We start from the raw sequence: 20,096 nt of genomic DNA, 5'->3' as shown, positions 1-20,096 counted from the left end.
AGGTTTTTCATTAGATGAGATCTCAGTGAAGGTAAATGCCCACAAATTACTCAGCTGAGACCACTAATTTTTCCTTCGTGACTTAACTCAAACAAAATCCTTCAAAGGTGAAAACTTAGTGAGTGAAACCAATGTCTCAGACATATTCCCCTGATTTGCAGCATTCTGAATATGCTATCCATTTCATATGAAAGATCAGAAATACAGTAATTGAAGAAACTGCATTTTTTTTAAAAAAACGGCCTCAAAACATTAAAAAATAAAACACTCTTAATTTTAAATGTTATTTATGCAAACCTCTTCATATGTTTAGCAAATGTAGTACATGCTGTATGAAAATGTCAAAAATAGTTTAAAAATAAACTATTTTTTCCTACAATACTATACAAGAACATCATAAATCATCATAAAAATTGCCTTGTTTTCTTTAGAAAGGATGCATCCCCATTTTACTTTGATGCACATTACAATCTGCTATATATTACGTTCTATAATACATGGAATTAAGCAAAGTTTGGAATTAAGCAAAGTTTGGATTTTTTTTTTTTTCCCAAGAAGAAATTTTGGTATTTCAGCTTTTGTTTTCAACCTGTATTGTACTAAAAAAAGACAAAACTTTATCATGCATGGAAAATCTCCTAAGATATGACTGCTAAACAACATTTCTATTTTCTTCAATATAACAAAACTTGTCAACATCTTTAACTAGAATGAATCTATTCTGGTGCTCTGAACCAAAATGTTTATTTTAAGTCAGTTTGACATTAAATCACATTTACATATGGTGCCACAGTGCAGTAATGGAAGCAGTACAGTACTAAACTGCACGCTGCCAAAGCAAGAAAAACGTATCAATGGAACGACTGTTCTGCACAAGCTCTACACTTAATCTGTCTTTTTATATCCATTGTCAGACACTGTTAAAGATGAGATGCTGGACTTAAATCTGTGTTTTGGCTAATTATGTTAATAATTCTGATATTCTTAAATTTGTATGTCCGTCAGATATATTCCTCACTTCATTTTTCTCCAATGGACTAAGCTCCTAGACTGCTCTATATCTCTTACAGGACATTTTAGTTGCATGATACCGTATGCTATTTGGTTAAAAAGAAATCAGTATGCATCTTAAAGGAAATAAATTATTTTTTAGCAAGTTAAAGTTTCCTCAGGGGGATGTTCATTTTGTAGAAAAAGCTGTACTTCTGTGTCAAAAATATTTTTCTAATGCTAAAAATGCTAATTTTTTTTTTAATTAAAAATTTAATGCATTGAAAATGCTCTTGCTAAACCAGCTCTTGTAACAAGGCTTGTCTGTTGTACTCAATATGTATTTTTTGGTATAAAAAAGTAACAGATGTATTATGACAAAAGGTTGATCCAAGTATCTTCAAGTCACTAGAAGGATCTCCAAATTCCTGTACTGGGTTTGTGTAGGTTTTGGTAGTAGGGGACTGGCTTCTATGAGAAGCTGCCTGAAGCTTCCTTCATATGCAGTACAGCCAATGCCAGACAGCTCCAAGACAGACCTGATGCTGGCCAAGGCCAAGTAGTAAGTCAAGTGGTAATGGATATAAACTAAACCAGGGGAAGTTTAGATTAGATATAAGGAAGAAGTTCTTTACTGTGAGGGTGGTGAGGCACTGGATCAGGTTGCCCAAAGAAGTGGTAAACGCTCCATCCCTGGCAGTGTTCAAGGCCAGGTTGGACAGAGTCTTGGGTGACACGGTTTAGTGTGAGGTGCCCCTGCCCATGGCAGCGGGGTTGGAACTTGATGATCTTAAGGTCCTTTCCAACCATAACCTTTCTATGATTCTAAGCTAAGCCTGGAAAGAAGGGAAGGGTGGGAAAAAGATGTTTTTAAGATCTGGTTTTATTTCTCATTATCCTACTCTGATTTAATTGGTAATAAACTAAATCAATCTCTTCGAGTTGAGTCTGTTTGTCTGTGAAGTGAATGATCTCTCTCTGTCCCCATCCTGACCCATGAGCCTTTCATTATAATTTTTCTCTCCTGGTCTGCTGAGGAGAAGAGTGATAGAGCAGCTTTGGTGGGCACCTGGTGTCCAGCCACAGTCAACCCACCATGCTCAAAGGAACATTCTCATTAAAATACAAAGAAGGAAGGGTATAGCATTTAATTTAGATAGGATTCACAGAAACACAAGCCTAAATATCTTACATAGTCAAAAGAAACAGAGAAGCTAAATTAAAGGCTTATACTGCTGTAACACGCACTATGTGAATGCTACCTTCTCCACATCGTTTTCATACAAGGTTTAAATCAACAACACCTTCAAACAAACATAAACCAATGGCTCCTGCCTTTTACTTAGCCTTCAGAGGAATTTCCTCTGCACACAGTGGCTAGCTAGGGGACTTGCTCTAAGAATATGAAGCAGACCATTTACCTGAAGACTGACACATGAAGTCACACTGGCCTAAAATAATTTTCAAAGACTATTATTAGTTTTGTGGAGGTAAAACAGCTTCCTTGAACCAGGGCTACAATAAGATAATAACCATCTTTTTTATCCAGCTCTCATGAAGGCCTTCATTAAGATAAATGTAAAAACGAATTATATGCCTTTGGGTGAAGGAAAATATTAATGCCTGTAACATAATAAAAGTTTATAAATTCAGCTGTTAATCCCAAATTCTTAAAGTTAGGCACTGCATAGGTTTTCTGCCACACTTGTGACTGTATCCTGTGACCTACATTTTTAATTACCTGCTGAGCCATAACTATAAATAGTTATAAAAATCTGTCTTTCAGATAGCTTTTTAGGTAACAACGGGAAAATAAACAAACATAGCTCAAACAGTTTCTTAGCCAGAACAGCTCTTCAACTTGCTCTGTTCTAATCAATTCATGAGTGCTGTTCATAGATCATGCATGGATCAGATATCTACAAAAGGAAACATAACGAAGCCAAGATGTTGTTTACACCAACACTAGAAACAAACGATAGCAAGAGTCACGAACTAGCAGAGGAACTGGTTTAGTTTCCTATCCATACATTTTTCTAGTTACACAGTTCTTAAAGTGGTTTTTCTTGTGGACAGTCAATCATTAATCAAATTAAAAAGACTTCATTTCAATTTTTTTTCTCAAGGGAAAATGCAATAAATGTTATTTACTTGTACAAGTGAATATAAAAATAATAAATGCATGATATGAAAGCTAAAATAGCAAACAAATATTACTAATAAAGACTTGTTTAGAATTCAAAACACTTTTAAATGGAATATTTATTTGCTTTATGAAAGGCTCTTTCTTCCCACTCCCACTGAATTTATCTATATACGATATCTACATCACAGGGCTTGAAACAAAAGATGCAGCCCCTTCAAGGAGCCTGAACGTGGCTTGACCTCATAATATTTCTGTATCAAAAGTACCACTGATATATTCTGTACAGTCAGTGCTTGACCAGCTGATATATCCTGTACTTTGAACTTAGTTCACCTTGCAAAGCTAAAAGCTTTCTTGCTACATCCATACAATTGCTTTAACAAAACAAATGCCAGAAGCAAGCCACAGCAGTGAAAAATTTGTGTTCAGTTTTTTACTTTTTTATCCATTTCTCTTTTAAAAATTAAAATGTTAATGAGGCAAAAAAGTGAATTATAAGTGCAGAACTCCAAAAACACCCACAAAGAAAACTACAGTGACACAAGTCTTCAAATCCACAACCTGGATGCCATAAAATAGAAATTACATACGCCATGGAGTACAGCATCAACTTGCATATGATTTTAATGTATCATAGTGTAATGTGACAAACAGTTAGCTACTGATTGATTTATATCTCATAATACTGAAAATGTCTCTGTCCACTTCTATGTATAATGCTAAGTGCTATAGAGAACATAAGTCAAAAAAGACCGATGCACTGGATTTCATTGCTCGTTTCTAAATGCTCTATCAGTGAGAAAAATTAATCGTTTAAAAAATAAAACTTAGCAGTAAGGCAAGTTCATGGAAGACTCCAACACCATCATGTCCTTTTAGGTCCTGTAATAATGAAAAAGCAGATAAACCACAATATGTCATAATGCAAACAAACCCCCCCTGCAGAACACATCAGTAACAAACTGCACATCCACAAGATCAGAAAACCAAAGACAAAAGCTGTAATATGATCTTATTTAGCTTATGGGTTTGGGGATCCGTGTCCTGAAGAATTCCTGTTGCTTGTCATTCTTGTTCGTTGTCCTGTGTTCACAAAATGCAGCCCACATAATTAGATAAAGTTCCTCACATAACCTTCAGATTGGAGACACCTTTAAATTAGGCCATATATCAGAGCATATGAAGACAGCTTTAGCACAACAAAAACTGGGAAATGCCACTGTCGTAGCATGAAGTAAGGAGGAAGAGCTCAAAATCTCTGTTCCATAAGAGCGAGACACTTGTTTCACCTCACTATGAATACTGAACTGGTTTTGCAGCTATTTAACCCACAAAGATGGCAGAACTTCTGTGTGACAAATAGGCAGTTTTAATGTTTATAACGTGTATTTTTCTAAGAGTTAAAAATCACTCTGCTCACCAGTGACTGAGCATAAGCACTACTGCAGGTAGATGCGGAAGAATATAAAAGGAAACAGTGTATTCTTCAGAAAAAAATCCTCCACACCATTAATATTAATAAGTTAAAAAAAATAGACACAGTCTGACCTCATGAATTACCCCGGAGATCTGAATAAATGCAATCAGATTCCAAGCACTATGATGTCGGGAATAGTCTCTGACCTAAATGCTCTTCTCATCACGAACTGTCAGCAGTAATGACCTCAAGCAACTTCACCCTGAATTTGGCCTGCCTTTGATAAAATACCATGATTGATCCACAGATGATAGTAACTTATAAACGTATATGGTCTTCATGATTAAGCATGACATTTTTTCCTATACAAAGTGTCAAAACTGGAAAAAAAGGCCATAAGGTCACAGTCTGAGGAAGAAGCCTTTGAAAAGAGAGGACTGATGCAAAGCCAGCACTGCCAGCATGACCCACAGGGGCTTTCTTTGACAAGTCTGCTGGGGCAGTTTTAAAATGACCAGTTAAATGCCTGTGGAGATCCAGATCCCTAATTATTGATTGACCTATATATTTTTGGCATCAGTTATGCCCCTGAGAATCTGATTTGACAAGTAGTTAAAAGTCCACAATTAAGTAACTTCTGAAATAGCCAAGACAAGCAGAGCAACTTCCTAAGAAGATTAGTTTCTTCTGTTCATCAGAATATTTTGGGGACCATGTAAGAAAGTGAAAATAGACACCATTTTGAAAGAATAGAGCCTTCCAACATTTCGTATGCCAAACAGCTAATACATACACAAGTACTACAGCCCTAAAAATTCTTAAAACATATAAAATAATCCCCTGTACCATTACCATCACAAAGGAAAACCACTGATCAGGACACATTCATATGGAAAGGCTGGCTCTCAAGTAAAATGGTAGCTGCAGTTTAGATACCCCCTCTCTGAAAGACGTGGTGGACATTTGCAAATACACTGCTCATGTTCTTTCTAGCTGATCTTGATAACTATCTTAAGGTTAGAAAGCAGACTACAGAGGCTGCTTTGTGGCCATGGGAAAAATAATTCAATCTGTGAGATTCACCTGTCTTCAAAAACATTCACCCAGATTTGCTTTTGCCATAGTTGTTTTCTCGCTCTCTTCATCACTCCTTCATAGAACTTCTCCAGACACCGGAAGGACAAAGGGTCACATTATGAAGCAAAACACAGAAAAAGATATTTACAAAGCTAATCACTGAGTCAAGCAGGGAGGCAGCTGGACATTATTACTGTGAGCAGAAAGGGGACTTATTCCAGTACAGTGGGGGGAAAGAAGATTATGACAGAAACAGAGATGAAAGGAAAAGCATCTTGAAAGGTCTTCCATTGCTCTTCAAGAGTAAGACCTAAACACTTCAGGAATTCAAATGTTATTGCAAAAAAGTAAATTTTTTATTATTTCTTACAATTATGAATACATTTACTGCTGAAAATAGAAGATAAGTGGCATACTGCTTGGTCTGTGTTGTAATGGCATGTACTATGTTTCCCATTCTCCTGTTTGTTTCAGTGAATGAAGTTAAACCTAAAGCCTCCAACTTCCTCTAGAATTATTTTCCATTAGGATGTAAGTTTCAACTATATGACGTGACTCCAAAAAAAAAAGCATCATCAAGGAAGAGATACATGCTGTATATTTATAGACTTCCTGAATCGTAGACTCATACAATACCTGTGGATGCATCCACTGTGAAAAAAGAAGAAAATTCTCCCGGGACCAGTTCGTACATGACAGCACCATATATTCCCGAATCTCTGTCTGTAGCAACAACATTGATGATCTCTGTTCCTGGCTGTGTGTGACTGCTGATGCTTGTTACATAGACAGCTTGTTCAAAAACAGGACGATTATCATTAATATCTTCTATCTCAATGCGAACAAAAGCCTGGGCACTCAGCCCACCCTGTTGGATAAATCAGATGAGATAAAACAAAAAAAACAAGGTCAATTTTAAAAGTGTACACAATAAGATGATGCACATCTGGCTTCAGCCCATCATTAGCAACAGAACATGCTACAATACTAAGCAATGAAAATGTCTGTTAAAAACAACTTCTGGTATTTATAATACCCCAAAATACTACATTTAGGCAAGCTAAATGCTCAGAACAACTCCAGTGGGCTGACAGACTACACTAAATTCAAATTCTTATATTTTGAGGCCTGAACACAAAGTTATTTTTGTTAATATTAATGAGCAGCACACATGTCAAACCCTTACTAGTCTGACTTCACTTGTTTTTATTGTAGTCACCTACACATCGCTTATTCTTTCACAGATAAAAGTCAGGGCTTTCTGCCCAAGAAACACATGCCCCTCAGGTGATTGTGGTCCTCCAGTAAAGTGGGAATAACTTCTATCTTTAAGTCTTTCTGATTTAAAAGCATGAGCATCATGACAGCAAATATGAGGCATTTTCAACTGTTGGTTGGGAACACAGAGAGAGCAGAACAGCCAAAAGCTGATCTGTCAGGCTCCTGCCTGCAAGAGCTAGCCTCAAGTTACCACCCTGGCACGTTCAAGCAGTACTGCTCACACAATGTGTGTGTCTATACATATATGTTTATTTCCTTACACTAAGTGTGTGCATATATATTTCTCTCTATATGCACATATGCTTGTCTATATACCCACATTCATTTTGTGTACACAGAGACAAAACAAATACCAAATTCACCTAAAGTACATAGCTGAAACCAGTTTGTTAATGTAAAATTCATAACTGATTCCATAAAATTATTTCCAGCACATTTGTGATTTCACAGGGAAAGAGATCTCACCACCACACTTTCTAGGGGGCCTGGCTCAACTTCCATGCTCTTGTTTCTTTTCCTTACACAAAGAGCTGGGAAAACAGCAAGGCCTTGGTCACAGCTTCAGCACTGTATCTCTTTACAGTCTCAGCCCAGCCACTGAGCTGCTCTCCACACAGCTAAAGCTCCTACTAAAGATGCCCACCAAGAGCACACTAAAATACCACCTGGGCAGCCACAAGGATGATACTTACCTTTGGTCTGCAGTGAAACCGGAGAAACGAGGAGCAACTCCAAGTTGGCTTATCAAACTATGCTACAGCAAAATCACAGTTTGCCATGGCAAAGCACTGAAACAGCAATTTACTTCTCAGAGGCACTACCTCATACTCCCTCCATCAGTTTCAAAGGTCTGGTATTTCCAAGGTTATTTTACAGCCATAACTACCAACATTTTTAGAAGAAATCAGCTCCATTGTGGCACAGCTAATGTAGTGGGGCACTGACATGTACAACGGAGGCACAAAACTGCACATGTATATATAGCCTGCACGTGCTGCATGCAGTACATTAAGATACAGATGGAGGAAGAATCCTGTGTTCTTCAAAGTCACGCTGAGCATGCTGTACTCATGCCAATTAGTCAGTTACAGAAATCGCTGACACAGATTGGATGTTGGTGTGTACACATAACAAGTTATGCTGAGCTAGCCCAAACTTAATTTTGCAGTCACAGGAGTTATGATATGAGAAGAATAACTAGGCTGCATATTTCTTCAATCTAATTGTTCATATCAGTTATTTTCAAAGCTGACCTTCAGGAAACTATCCAACGATTCAGATGGACGCTACTCCTTTAGACTTGCTTTATAAACATGACAATCCTCCCCAAAACTACTTTTGAGGGTTTCGTTATTACGTCCTCAGGTTCAGACTTACTTTGGGGCTAAAAATACTATCAGCATTCTCTTCCACATTTCCATGCGGATTTTTGTTTTGTTCTGGTTTGGGTTTTTTATTCCATATAGTCATATTTTATCTGCTGGGTGGCAGTGACATGCCCATGAAGGCTCAAGTATATGGAAAATTAAGATGATCCTGTGCATCACATATCTGTGCTTCAACTGCAAACTAAGAGTTTTCCCAGATCCTCCTGGCATGCTTCCATGCATGTGAGCAGAGCTCACCCTGCTGCGGAGGCATCCAGCAGCCAGGACACGTGCCTGGGGACCAGGGCTACCTTCAGCTTCAGAACTACTGAAACAGCCATAAAATCCTGAACCCTGCACTAATATGGAGATGTGCAGACATAGCAGGCTCACGGCCAACACATCAACCCCACTTCATTGTAAGTCCCTTACCCAATACCTTGATTTCCACAGGAAGGAAATCCCTGCACAGGAGCTAAGGGGTGGGAGTGAGGGAGTGCTTTGTTAACTGCCAGAGTGGCTCCACAGCATTTTTAAGGGAACAGGGGCAAGGAAGAAGTGAGGTCAAGAGTATAAAGCTTCTAAAAAGATGGTTGGAACAGCATGAAACCAATTTGCAAAAGCTCATGAGAATTTGTGTTAAACTGCCTCTTCCAAGTTTCATTATGCTACACAGACATTAAAAAAACAAACCAAATCAAACAAACCCCACCTACCATTCACCAGCCAATTTGTATTTATCCTATGAGTTACGCAAAGACTGCAAAGTCTTCAGAAATTGATTAATTCTAAGTGTATGGGGGGAACCAAATCTCTCAGAAGACAGACCAAATTCTATTATGGAGACAGAACATCCTTTCCTGAAGCAGCAGCGTATTCCCTCACATGAGTCAAATATAGTATTAAAATGGGAAGAACGCCCTGAATGTGTTCTGCAGTTTTTGGAACTTCTTGCCCCACTGATGGAAACGGTTGGTACACTGGCACACGTACTGTGTTACGTACAGAGGTGTTTGTTGCTGGCATTGGTCCATAACTGGCAGAAGAAGCTCTCATAGGCTTAGGTCATCTAATTTTGCCCAGCCTGTGAAAAAAACCTGTGTGCGGCAGCTCCCAGAGGCAAGGTGGAACTCTCCTGATCACTCCTTACTGTTCACCAGCATCAAGATTGTGCAATTCAGATTTTGGCTTTGAAGGCCAGACAAGTGTTGTCTGTAAGCAGGTAGTATAGTATAGATGCTCCTAGACAGAATATATATTAGCATTATTCCAATTAAACTTCTCTAGATTATGACAGATTCACACCTGCAGTCTACTTTTTATTTGGTTGAAAGAAAAAGAGAGGTGATGGGCATCATAAAAAAATGCAAATGAATAAACAAGATGATTGAATTATGCACAATACATAGCAATAAAACTTGCTGCCACCCAGCAGCAAAAATATGTTGTTAAAAAAAAGTTTCCTATATGAAAATGAATTCACATTAAGCCTCACTAAGACAGAAATACATAAAATAAGCATAAAAGGAAGCATGAATTTATGTATGTCATGGTTTGGAGACCCCCAAACAAATAGGGAAGAACACACAATGAAGTGCCCATTTCAGTCATGTTGTGAAGGCAAACAAAAGAAGCCGAACAGAGGACTTAGAACACACAAGACCTAATTTGAACATATTCAAGAACAAAATAAGTACTGCATTTGTCCTCCATAGTGCTTTCAAAACATGCAAACACTTTTACTGCAATCCCTGGTTTTCTATATTTTCCTTTCACAGGTCTTTATTTCACAGTACATCTGATCTAAACCCCTGTCAACCGCTTGTGGAGGTTCCCCAAGCAATGTACCTTCTTCTGACTGTTTTTTCCAGAGAAAGCAAGCAAAATTACAACTTTAACATCTTTACAAGAAATTTTCGGCTGACTGTAAATTCAAAAACTCCCCAAATACCAAGTGAAACTCCTTCTGATCTGTCACAAGTGCACCAGGGTGCAGTTTGAATGTTGGGTCTCCCAGGCTGAGGTGGCATGTGGATCACCAAAGGGTCACCCTCCCTACTGGAACAGCTCTCAGTCTGCCACAGTTCAGAGAGCCAAGGAGAAGGCTAGATGCAGAAGCTGTGGGATTCAGTGCAAACACCCTTCTATAAACCTAGCCACATAATTTATTTTCATATAAAAGCATTTCAAGGAGGAACACTAAATATGCACGTAAAGTGACTTTAGGACCAAAACTGGTGCTGCCAACTGAAAAGGCTAATGCTAATATTATCATCAGTTGTATCCCACTTAATCACTGAGGGTGCTCCCACAAGCTCTCATTGGGATGTTTATTTTACACCAGTTTAACAGAATCTTGCCTCTCCGTGGGCTCTTGTGTGCAATTTTAGTTCTCCCATTACACTTTCTATACAATGCATAAAAGACATGACTGACAAGTTCCAAAACCATGTAATGGAGTAGGCATGAACAGGTGGAGGAAACTGACAGTTTTGCTGTAAGAGAAACTGAGCACCACCTGGAAAACACTTCCTTTTCCTCCTCATTTCTAATTAACTTCATTATTTAGTTTCCTTTCCATCTCTCCCCCCTGCTTTGTCAACAGTGACCCTTCAACTCGTCCTCTGTCTTTTCCATACACATTTCTCCCCTGATCATAGAATCTAATTTGAACCCACCACCTAACTTCTTTAACCCATCAAAATCAGCACGGGAATGCCAGGAGGCAAAATATCTCACTAAAATACCTACTAAAGGTGGAAAGTGGCTCTACAGAAATTCAGATATATTGAAAATTTTGGAAAGCTAATACTGAATTTAGGTGCTTTGGTATTTAAGTGTCAGATAAGCAAATTTTTAGAAAGAAATCAATGGGATCTATGAAGTACTGACTTCCAATAAAAGATTAAGTCCTGCCTGTCACAAACAAGGCAACTGAAAATTGAACCCCTCTCCCTATTATTGAGCTGCTGAAAACACAAGGTCTCTAAATGAAGATAAATGACAGATCAGTTTATAAAATAAATACTCTATAGTATTTAATGCGTATACGATTTAATACGCATTGGCTGTTTTTCTTTGGTTTTTGACATAACATTTATCTCTAGAGCAATAATTTAACCAAAAACTGCACCAAGCTTTCTTCATGTGAACCTCTTTTCTTTCACATTTTCAAAATAATTTTCTGTCCCAGACCAGATATCTTAGAAACTTGTCAGAATTTGACTGCATTTTCCAGCTCTCACACAGCCTTTATTAATAAGACTAATCTGGATATTCCAGATACATGTACGTGTTCGTCATGTTAATACAGCTTCAAAACATGTGGATGAGAGAAAAAATGAAGGGATCAAGTATAGCAGAATACATAATTTTCTGTTGTCATACACTGTAATACTGTTTTACTCTTCAAGGCTTCAGTATCTGTACTAAGGTGTATGCTACAAAATTTTGCCTAGAAAGGAATTTTGAAGACAAAAATCACAAATTAGAGAAATTCTAAAATGGTCACATAGACTTACTTCTACTGTAAAGATTACAGACATGTCTGTACCATGAATACCTACTTCCAAGCACCAGATCTTGTAAAGTCGGAAAACTCAGACACGCCATTGCAGGTAGGCTGCACTCAGCCACAGCAGCAGCAATGGCACCAGCTAGCTAGAAAGGACAAGGAATTTATCCAGGAGAATCACTGGCAGCCATGCAGCTCTAGGACAAGACACTGGTTTATTACTGCTGCAGTCATCTTGAAAGCAGAGGGCAGAGATTACCTGGAGCCCACCAGTCCTGAGAAGGGGAGAAAAATCCACACATCCTAGAAATGGTTTTCAACAACTTGTTTAGAAGTAAATGTGGATTTCACAGCCAATTTTCTCAATTTGGGTAGATAAAAATTTATGGTTCACTAAGTATCACTTTCTGTCCTCTGCAACGATGAGAAATTTTATTCAAATTCACGCAACGTTCACATACTCATTACATTCTCATTTGAAAGTATACAGTCCATCCAAATTTGCAAATGCATTCACAAGTCTGGCAGTGTGGAAAGGTTAAACTTACCCCATCTGTAGCTTTTACTAAGAGATCATAAGTGGTTGGATCTCCTTCTCTGTCAATGTCTTGAGAAACACAGATCTGACCAGTACGTGGGTCAATCTGGAAGGCTTTGGATTTCTCATAATAATGAAATCCATCATAAAGGAAATACTCAATTTCACCAAACCGGTCGGCATCTGCATCTGTTGCCTTGACCTGCAGGTTAACAAGAGAGATAAAAAATGAATACAGTGAAACCATTACTCATTCATTTAAAAAATCACAGATACTTTGTTTTAAAGTTACCTGTTTGTGTTATAAATGTGCATACACAAAAGAAATACAAACACACTGCTACCTCAGCTGTCTGCAGTTTACAAAATAATGAGTCAGCTACTGACAGCATATTTATTGCAACAAGCACACAAGATCGATTAGACCTGTCTGTAACATGATTTGTTTATCTGTCAATAATTATCTGTCAAGTGAACTTCCCATGACTGGAAAAGCCCCACATATTAAACCATATCAGGAGGCCATACCTTAAGCTACTTTCCCTTCACATTATTTCTACCTGTGGAGGTACATCTTACAAAAACCATGTCACACTTAGGTCAGAAAAGTGCTGCGGGACATTCTTACCTTTCTTATTCTTTCTAAAAGACTTAACTTAGTTTTCATTTGAAAGAGGGCTTGGTGGCACAGTGATCCATACAAGTTAAGGACTGGAGGGGGTGTTTTAATTTTCAGTCATCTCTCCAAGGAGCCTTCTACCAACACAGCTAAACGTGACTGTTACATATATGCACAGAACAAAGCAAGAGATGCACAGACTGGAGCAAGTCCCTGTGAGAGACAATTACCTTGCCAGCATAGGCTTGCATGTAGCTGTATCTGCTGACTAACAAACAAGCCTAACACCTTTTCTTTTCAGCTATACTAAGTACATCCATAAAGCAGCATAAATTCTGCTATAAATCCCAAACAAGACATGAAAACTCAGAGTCACTTTCAAGATGCTGCATCGCCTTCCTTCAGCTGAGTTTTGAAGGACTCATACAGCGTTACATGAACAATACGAGGTCATGCTCTTTAACTGAATAAGGCACTGACTACTCTAGAAAGTACAAAACCCCAACAATATAAAACCATCAAGTGATTATAAATTTTACTACAGAACTTACCCAAAAGATTTTTTTCTAACACAAATATTTTTCTTTTTACATTCATGGGGGGAAACAGAAATCAACATACCTCTTAGATAGCTTAATAAATGTTTACCATAGCAATACATCTTGCCAATACCATACATATGTGCCCTGCATGAGGAGAGGCTGAGATTTGGGCTTGTTCAGGCTGGAGAAGGTTTGGGATGAGGGATTTGATAAGTGCCCTCCTATGCCCCAGAGGAGATTATCAAAAAGACAACACTAGGCTCTGTCCTCAGGGACTGTCTGTCTGCAGGGCAGGAGATGAGGAAACAGTGGTCACAAGTTTAAGCTGCAGAGGTACCAGCTAGACCTAAGGCAATATTTACTGTGAAGATGATTCAGCACTAGAAAAGGCTCCCTGCGCAGAGAGGCTGGGGTCTCCATCCTTGGAGTTCTGAAACCAAAGGTAACACAACCCTGACCAGCCAGGGTTGTGGCAAAGACCTCCTGCTGACCCCTACATCCCCAGCAGGGCCAAGGAATAAAATGCTGCCCAGCTGCATTAGCACTGCAACACAACAGTGCTGCTTCACCAGCCACCAAAAGTCAAGTCAGCAGGATGTTTGAGTGTGAAACTTGCTCTTTGGCCAAGGGGTGGATTGGTTAAATACGTACTTGACAAACAGAATAGTTATGTATATTGTGCCCTCACTTTTATTGCTCTAAGATCTCTGATAACAAAACATTTTGTGCTGAGTTTGGCTCTTCTCTCGCATGTTCTATGATGAAAGCTTTCATTTACATTTGCAAACAACTTGGAAGAAAATAATTTATAAAAATATGCATATATTAAGAGAAACAGTATTTTTAGTTCTGTAATTTGGAGATACTTAAAGGCTTTCTCCTTCTCGGTTTTATTTTCTACTTATTCTTTGATGATAAATCCTGTGTTTTTTCCATCAGCCTACTTGTACAAAGTACTGAAGTACAATGCCTTAAGAGAGCTTTGGAAACCTTACTGCCACAAAGCCCAAGAGTTGAACCGCCAGGAGTTCACAGAGGAGACCTGTGCCAGCCATCGCATGCACATAGTCTGGTAAGGCAAGACTCACAGCTATCTACCACGGACAGGGCAAAGGTAGAGGTCTGCACATGACTGCCCATACAGATTAGCATCTGGCATGGTTTTAGGCATGGTTTCAAAAAAGACCAAGCAGGACAGGCCAGGGACTATTGCTAGCAATAAGTTTGGATGAGGTCATCTTGTTTTGGGATGTAAATTAATTTAGCTACACGGACACAAGCTGTTCCTGGTCATATGGTCTTAGTGCCCCAGAACATCCTTTGTCTGCTTCTCCTACTAGTACAAACATGGACTTAAAGAGCAGTCAGTGCCTTCATCGCACACTTGCTTTTTTGCCCACAGAGGAATTGTTTTGGCACCAAGATACTGAACAGGGACTGAATTAAAACCAAATGAATGAAACATGCCTTGGAAGTCTGAAAATCATAGAAGTGGGAAAAGGGAAACCATGTAAAAAGTGCCAAGGCAAATTATAAAGCTAAATCTTACTCTAGACTAGTTACTTCAGTCAGAATTTAAAAATGACAGCTAGCCCAAAAGATGCACATGTTATTTCAATTATTTTTTTGCTTGTTGTGGTTTACTATTTGTTTATTTTTAAGCACCCTGTGGACTTCTCCACTTCTGCATGGGATGCTTAAGATTTGCTGTGTTTCAGAAGAGGTATCATTGGGACTGTAATTGCAGCACATAGTCCAATGCTTCCTTCCCCCATGAAAAAAATGTCTTCTCATAGCACTGAGGGCCATTATAGCAGAGTTGCTGCTGCTGCAAATAGAAAGCTCCTCCAGGGGAGCCCTGAGCTTACAGAGCTCTTCATGTCCCTTTCACACCATTGCAGCATGCATCCCATGGCTTCAGCACAGTGTGAAACATGCAGCCACTACTGACACCAGTCCAACCACTTGTTCTGGGTAAGTCAAAGGCAGAACTCACGCTCAAGTTCAGCGGAACAAAGATTTGGCCCTAAAAATAGCTGTATACAAATCAAGTCTACAACACACTTATTTCACCAGCCTTGTACTTTGTTATTTCTATCATAAAAAATAATAAACCATAAATCTGGTGTGCTCTTGGTACTCTGCCACTTGGACCTTAAAAAGTATTGCAATTTATTTCTCATGTATGAAATATAATGTGGGTGACAATACTGAAAGGTTCTTTCTCCCTGTGCCTGCACATGTTTACGTATGCTAACATTTACATCTGCAACTGAGCATGACTGATTAATTACAGGTGTGAAATTCAAGGGTATTGTTAGAAGTTTAGGCCATCAACTTGTTTTATTTCTTGTCAATTACGCAGTGCCCAGACATTGAACAGCACATGCAAAGGCATAATGAATAACAAATTTAAATAACAATGCTATAGTTCAAAGCAATACAAATTTGAGGGTCTAATTGTGTTCAACTTCAACTACTTTAATCACCTCTCAGGCAGCAGAACAAAGTGGCATCAATTTTCGCATTATAAAAATATGATCTTTCTCCCTGTAAAAGTCCTTCACATCCGTTCAATTTCCACCAACTTAATAGTCCTTTTTTAATCACTCATCATGCAACCTTTGATCTGAAGAGGGAAGAATCTGGAATTAAAAGTGAATGAAAAGTTTACAGTAGCAGACAGAGCTGATGTTGAATGGCACTACACTTGAGGTCAGGGGAACAATTAACTGTTATCATTGAATCACACAATCATTTAGGTGGAAAAGACCCTCAAGATCATCAAAGCTGTTTTAGAAGGTGAAAATGTGTAACAAATTCAAGTTTTCTGATACAGCTAAGAGACCAAGTCATCACAGATTTTAGAAATTACAGCACACAGTAGTCACTGTCCAGAACACATCAGGTAATCACAGCATACTGCAAGAAGTACCAAGCCTACAGAGCATTACAGTAGTTAAATGCCAAAGAGCTGTGAATTATAGCAGTTCAAACAGGAGGAAATGAAGGAAGAAGCAGGAATTTTCACAGTGGATTAATCAAGGGTGTTGTATGTCAGCAACATCACAGAGGTGATAGAGCTGAAAGGACTTATATGCCTTGGAGATGTGGGAGGCAAGAGAGCACCAAATCTGTAACACCTCTTTTCTGACAGGCTGAATATGAGATTGAGATCTAGGACAAAAGAAAGTGGGTAAAAGAGAGGGCTATGCTCACAGGACCTTTCTCATTCTTTCAATATGCTAAGTTGAAGATTATATTATTAAAGAGTGTAAACTTAGGAATAAGTAACTACAGGACAAAGTATTTCCCAAAGAATCATTTTTAAAAGCCAACAAAAGTAACGGTATGGCTAGCTACTGGCTGGACTTCTGTCATGCTTTTGGTAGCCTACATCCTTTAGACAGTTTTTACACTGTCTAGACTGCAAATTCATTAGAGAAAAGAAAGTTTCTTCTGTCCTGCTGACACCACCAATAAAGTAGTAAATGGTCAGAATGCAGACATGCTCCCAGGAGAAGGAAAAAGGGGGACCTAGAGAAATCCCATGGAAAACAATTGAAAAAAAAGCTGATCCATCTATGTGATGCTCAAACAGACCAGCCCATGAGAAGAATAAATGGTAGAAACTGGTAGACACCAAAGGTTGTAAGAAGATAAGGAGAGAAAGAAAATTAGTGCTGGAAGTGCAGAAATAACCTTCCATTTGCATATGGCAAAAGGGGCTGATCTCAGAGAAAAGAAAATAAAGGGAATCACTGTATAATTAAGGATAATTAACATCACCTAAATGTACATTTAATCCTATAATACCTGTACAGGTTTGAATGGTGAACAAAATGCTGACAATACACTTAAAATAGGAGGGGACAGAAATACATTTTTTCAGTGCTATGCTAAGGAAGGAGAGACTTTAGAGCTTGTAGAAAGCAAACATTTGGCAGATGTTCAGCTGGTTCCCTTCACTTCGGCAGAACAATGACAACTCAGCAATGGGCAATATGTCCTCATATTTTACATGCATGAAACAGTGTTACCAATAAATGATTAGTAAACAAGATCATAAAGAATTATATCAGCTCCTAAAGCCCAGATTCCCTTAAAATGGTTTAGCGTTTAAAACAAAGTCATTCCCCCTCCCTTTTAAATTTATTTTTCATTTCCACTGTTTAAAAGTCCTCAAGCATATATTGAACTGGGTCACTTCAGTATCAACAGATTAAAATAAAGTTCCTGTCTACAGATTTTACTTTCTTTCCTTTATTTTCTAGGCATTGTTTCCTGGTTTATATTAGCTGAGCATATGCTGAAGAGCCGAGCAAATATTTTGTATTATATGCAAAATGGAGAGAACACTTGCGCACACAAAACCACATCAGAAAAAACAATCTTATTAACTGTGCAGATCAAAAATTAAGGATCTATAGACAGACCATTTCTAGGATTTAGAGTATGCAGCCTGAAAGATGACTGCTCTGCAATGCTGAATTTCACATGTGAGTGACCAGAATTAATTTTATGGCTTTCAGCTAGACAGCATAAAAGTAGGCTATGATGGGAAAGAGCAGTTTGCCGAATAACTGATGACAGTGGTCATCTCAGATAGCAATTAAATGAGACTAAAAAAAAATATTAGACCAATTTTTTATGACTTAAGAATTGCTCCCATAACACATTTTTGTCAAGTTTACTCCACTTAATTTCAGCTAACCAATATGCAGCTTTTATAGCTCATAAAATCTGTTTGGAGGGACTCAGTGTCAGAGCGTAAGACAGACTTCTATTTTGTGCATAAAAAGTGTGTTTAATTCTGTCAGTTGTACCAATAACATGAAAAACAAGTTAATCTCCAGCACTCAGTTTCAAAGAAAATTGGAATGCAAGGTAAACAAAAAGCATACTCCTCTACTCCAAAATATTCATCATCAGAATGAAAGAAAGGACAAAATACATGGATGAAGACATAGGGAAACTATCAGGCAACTGAAAGGAGACTGTTCAATGATAGAGTTACGTTGCTGATGAACAGTGTAAGCATAGTCCTGCCTGCAGACATGACTAACACAAAATCCAACATCCTTCCAATCAAAGGGTCAAAGGACAGCAGGCCTGTTCATGGCAATACAGTAATGCCCGATCGCAGACCCTTACCAGATAAGCACTGCAATTTCACATGCAGCCAATTCAAACACAACCTGAATGGCTAACAACCATATTGTGGAATTATCTGCTATGCCAGATCTTCGTGCCAAGTCCATGGCCACAGGGAAGGAGGGGAACAACCTGCTTTTGTGGCATGCTGTCAGTAAAATGAGACTGCAGAAATACCAACAGTAAAACTACTGGTAATCAATATTCCTCAAGAGTCATCCAGGTGCAACTGCACCTGTGAGATTAGCACATGAGCAGCCAGAACACACATCATCAGATGTCTTCAATTTAGCGTCCTCACTTATAACCCTGGTTGGCAAGAAAATAGTATATAAAATACAGTCCAAATGATCTTGACCTCATAGCTTCCTGAGGCAGTAAGGACTACTCATTAGGGACTGCAGTGACAGGACAAGGGGTAACGGGTTCAAACTTAAACAGGGGAAGTTTAGATTGGATATAAGGAAGAAATTCTTTACTGAGAGGGTGCTGAGGCACTGGAATGGGTTGCCCAGGAAGGTTGTGAATGCTCCATCCCTGGCGGTGTTCAAGGACAGGTTGGATGAGGCCTTGGATGACACGGTTTAGTGTGAGGTGTCCCTGCCCATGGCAGGGGGGTTGGAACTAGATGATCTTAAGGTCCTTTCCAACCCTAACTATTCTATGATTCTATGATTCTAATAATGCCAACACCAAACCTGAAGACTTTAATAAATACATTACGTCTCTGGATTATTATTTGTCTGTCTCAATATGTATCCTCAGTCATCATCTCCCTTGTATGGGAGGTTTAATGTACAGAAACAGGAATAAAGCCTCAGAACTACTTGCTGAAGTCCTAAGGGCATAAGCTTTGACTTCAACAACAGGAACTGTTTGTCTGAGGACTTAACAGCCTGTACTTGAAAGACAACTTGCACTGACAACACAAAAAGCCCCACTCCTCATCCTCAAACTGGGCCCCATCTAGAAAGCCACAAGCCAAAATAATAATTGGAATTTAAGCTGAACGTTCAACTGGCATTGTTGATTGCTTTGCCAACCACTACAGGTACCGCATACTCCAGAAAACAAACAGTAAAATTGACTGCACTCATCTTTGCTCTGATGCAAAATATCTCCACTTTACTAATGTTAATCTTTCTGCATTCTTTTCATCTACTATAGCATGGAGACTACTACAGCTGAACCACTGACACTAAGCACAACACATACACGACCTAAATAACCTCGCCTGCAGCAGAAGCTGACTTCCCCAGGTCACTCCAGAATTGTTGTCAGTTTTCCAAAGGTGTTCATAACCTTTTCAGTCAAGTCCCACCTACATCTGAACAGCCTTTAAAGTGAAAGTACAGAAGCTTAAACTCAAGAAGAAAAAGAGGGTGGACATACTCTGTACTCAGTGACAAGAATGTGCAACGTGCGATTCACTGTAACCTCAAGTAAGCATC

At 38.7% G+C, this 20,096-nt stretch overlaps 1 protein-coding gene across 1 annotated transcript in view; it reads right to left on the bottom strand.

Annotated features, from left to right (window-relative positions):
• The window catches only part of DCHS2 (dachsous cadherin-related 2), a gene marked incomplete at both ends in the record, with an annotated part of 115,252 nt that overhangs the window by 53,357 nt on the left and 41,799 nt on the right, over positions 1-20,096 (bottom strand). The window contains 2 exon segments of the mRNA XM_080631943.1: positions 6,267-6,498; positions 12,341-12,532. Coding sequence (XP_080488069.1) covers positions 6,267-6,498; positions 12,341-12,532 — 424 coding nt within the window.

The sequence above is a fragment of the Psittacula echo genome (assembly GCF_963264785.1).
Source record: "Psittacula echo genome assembly, chromosome: 1".
Taxonomy (NCBI): Eukaryota; Metazoa; Chordata; class Aves; order Psittaciformes; family Psittacidae; genus Psittacula; species Psittacula echo.
Note: the sequence above shows the minus strand (reverse complement) of the source record. Positions and strands in the feature narration are given on the sequence as shown.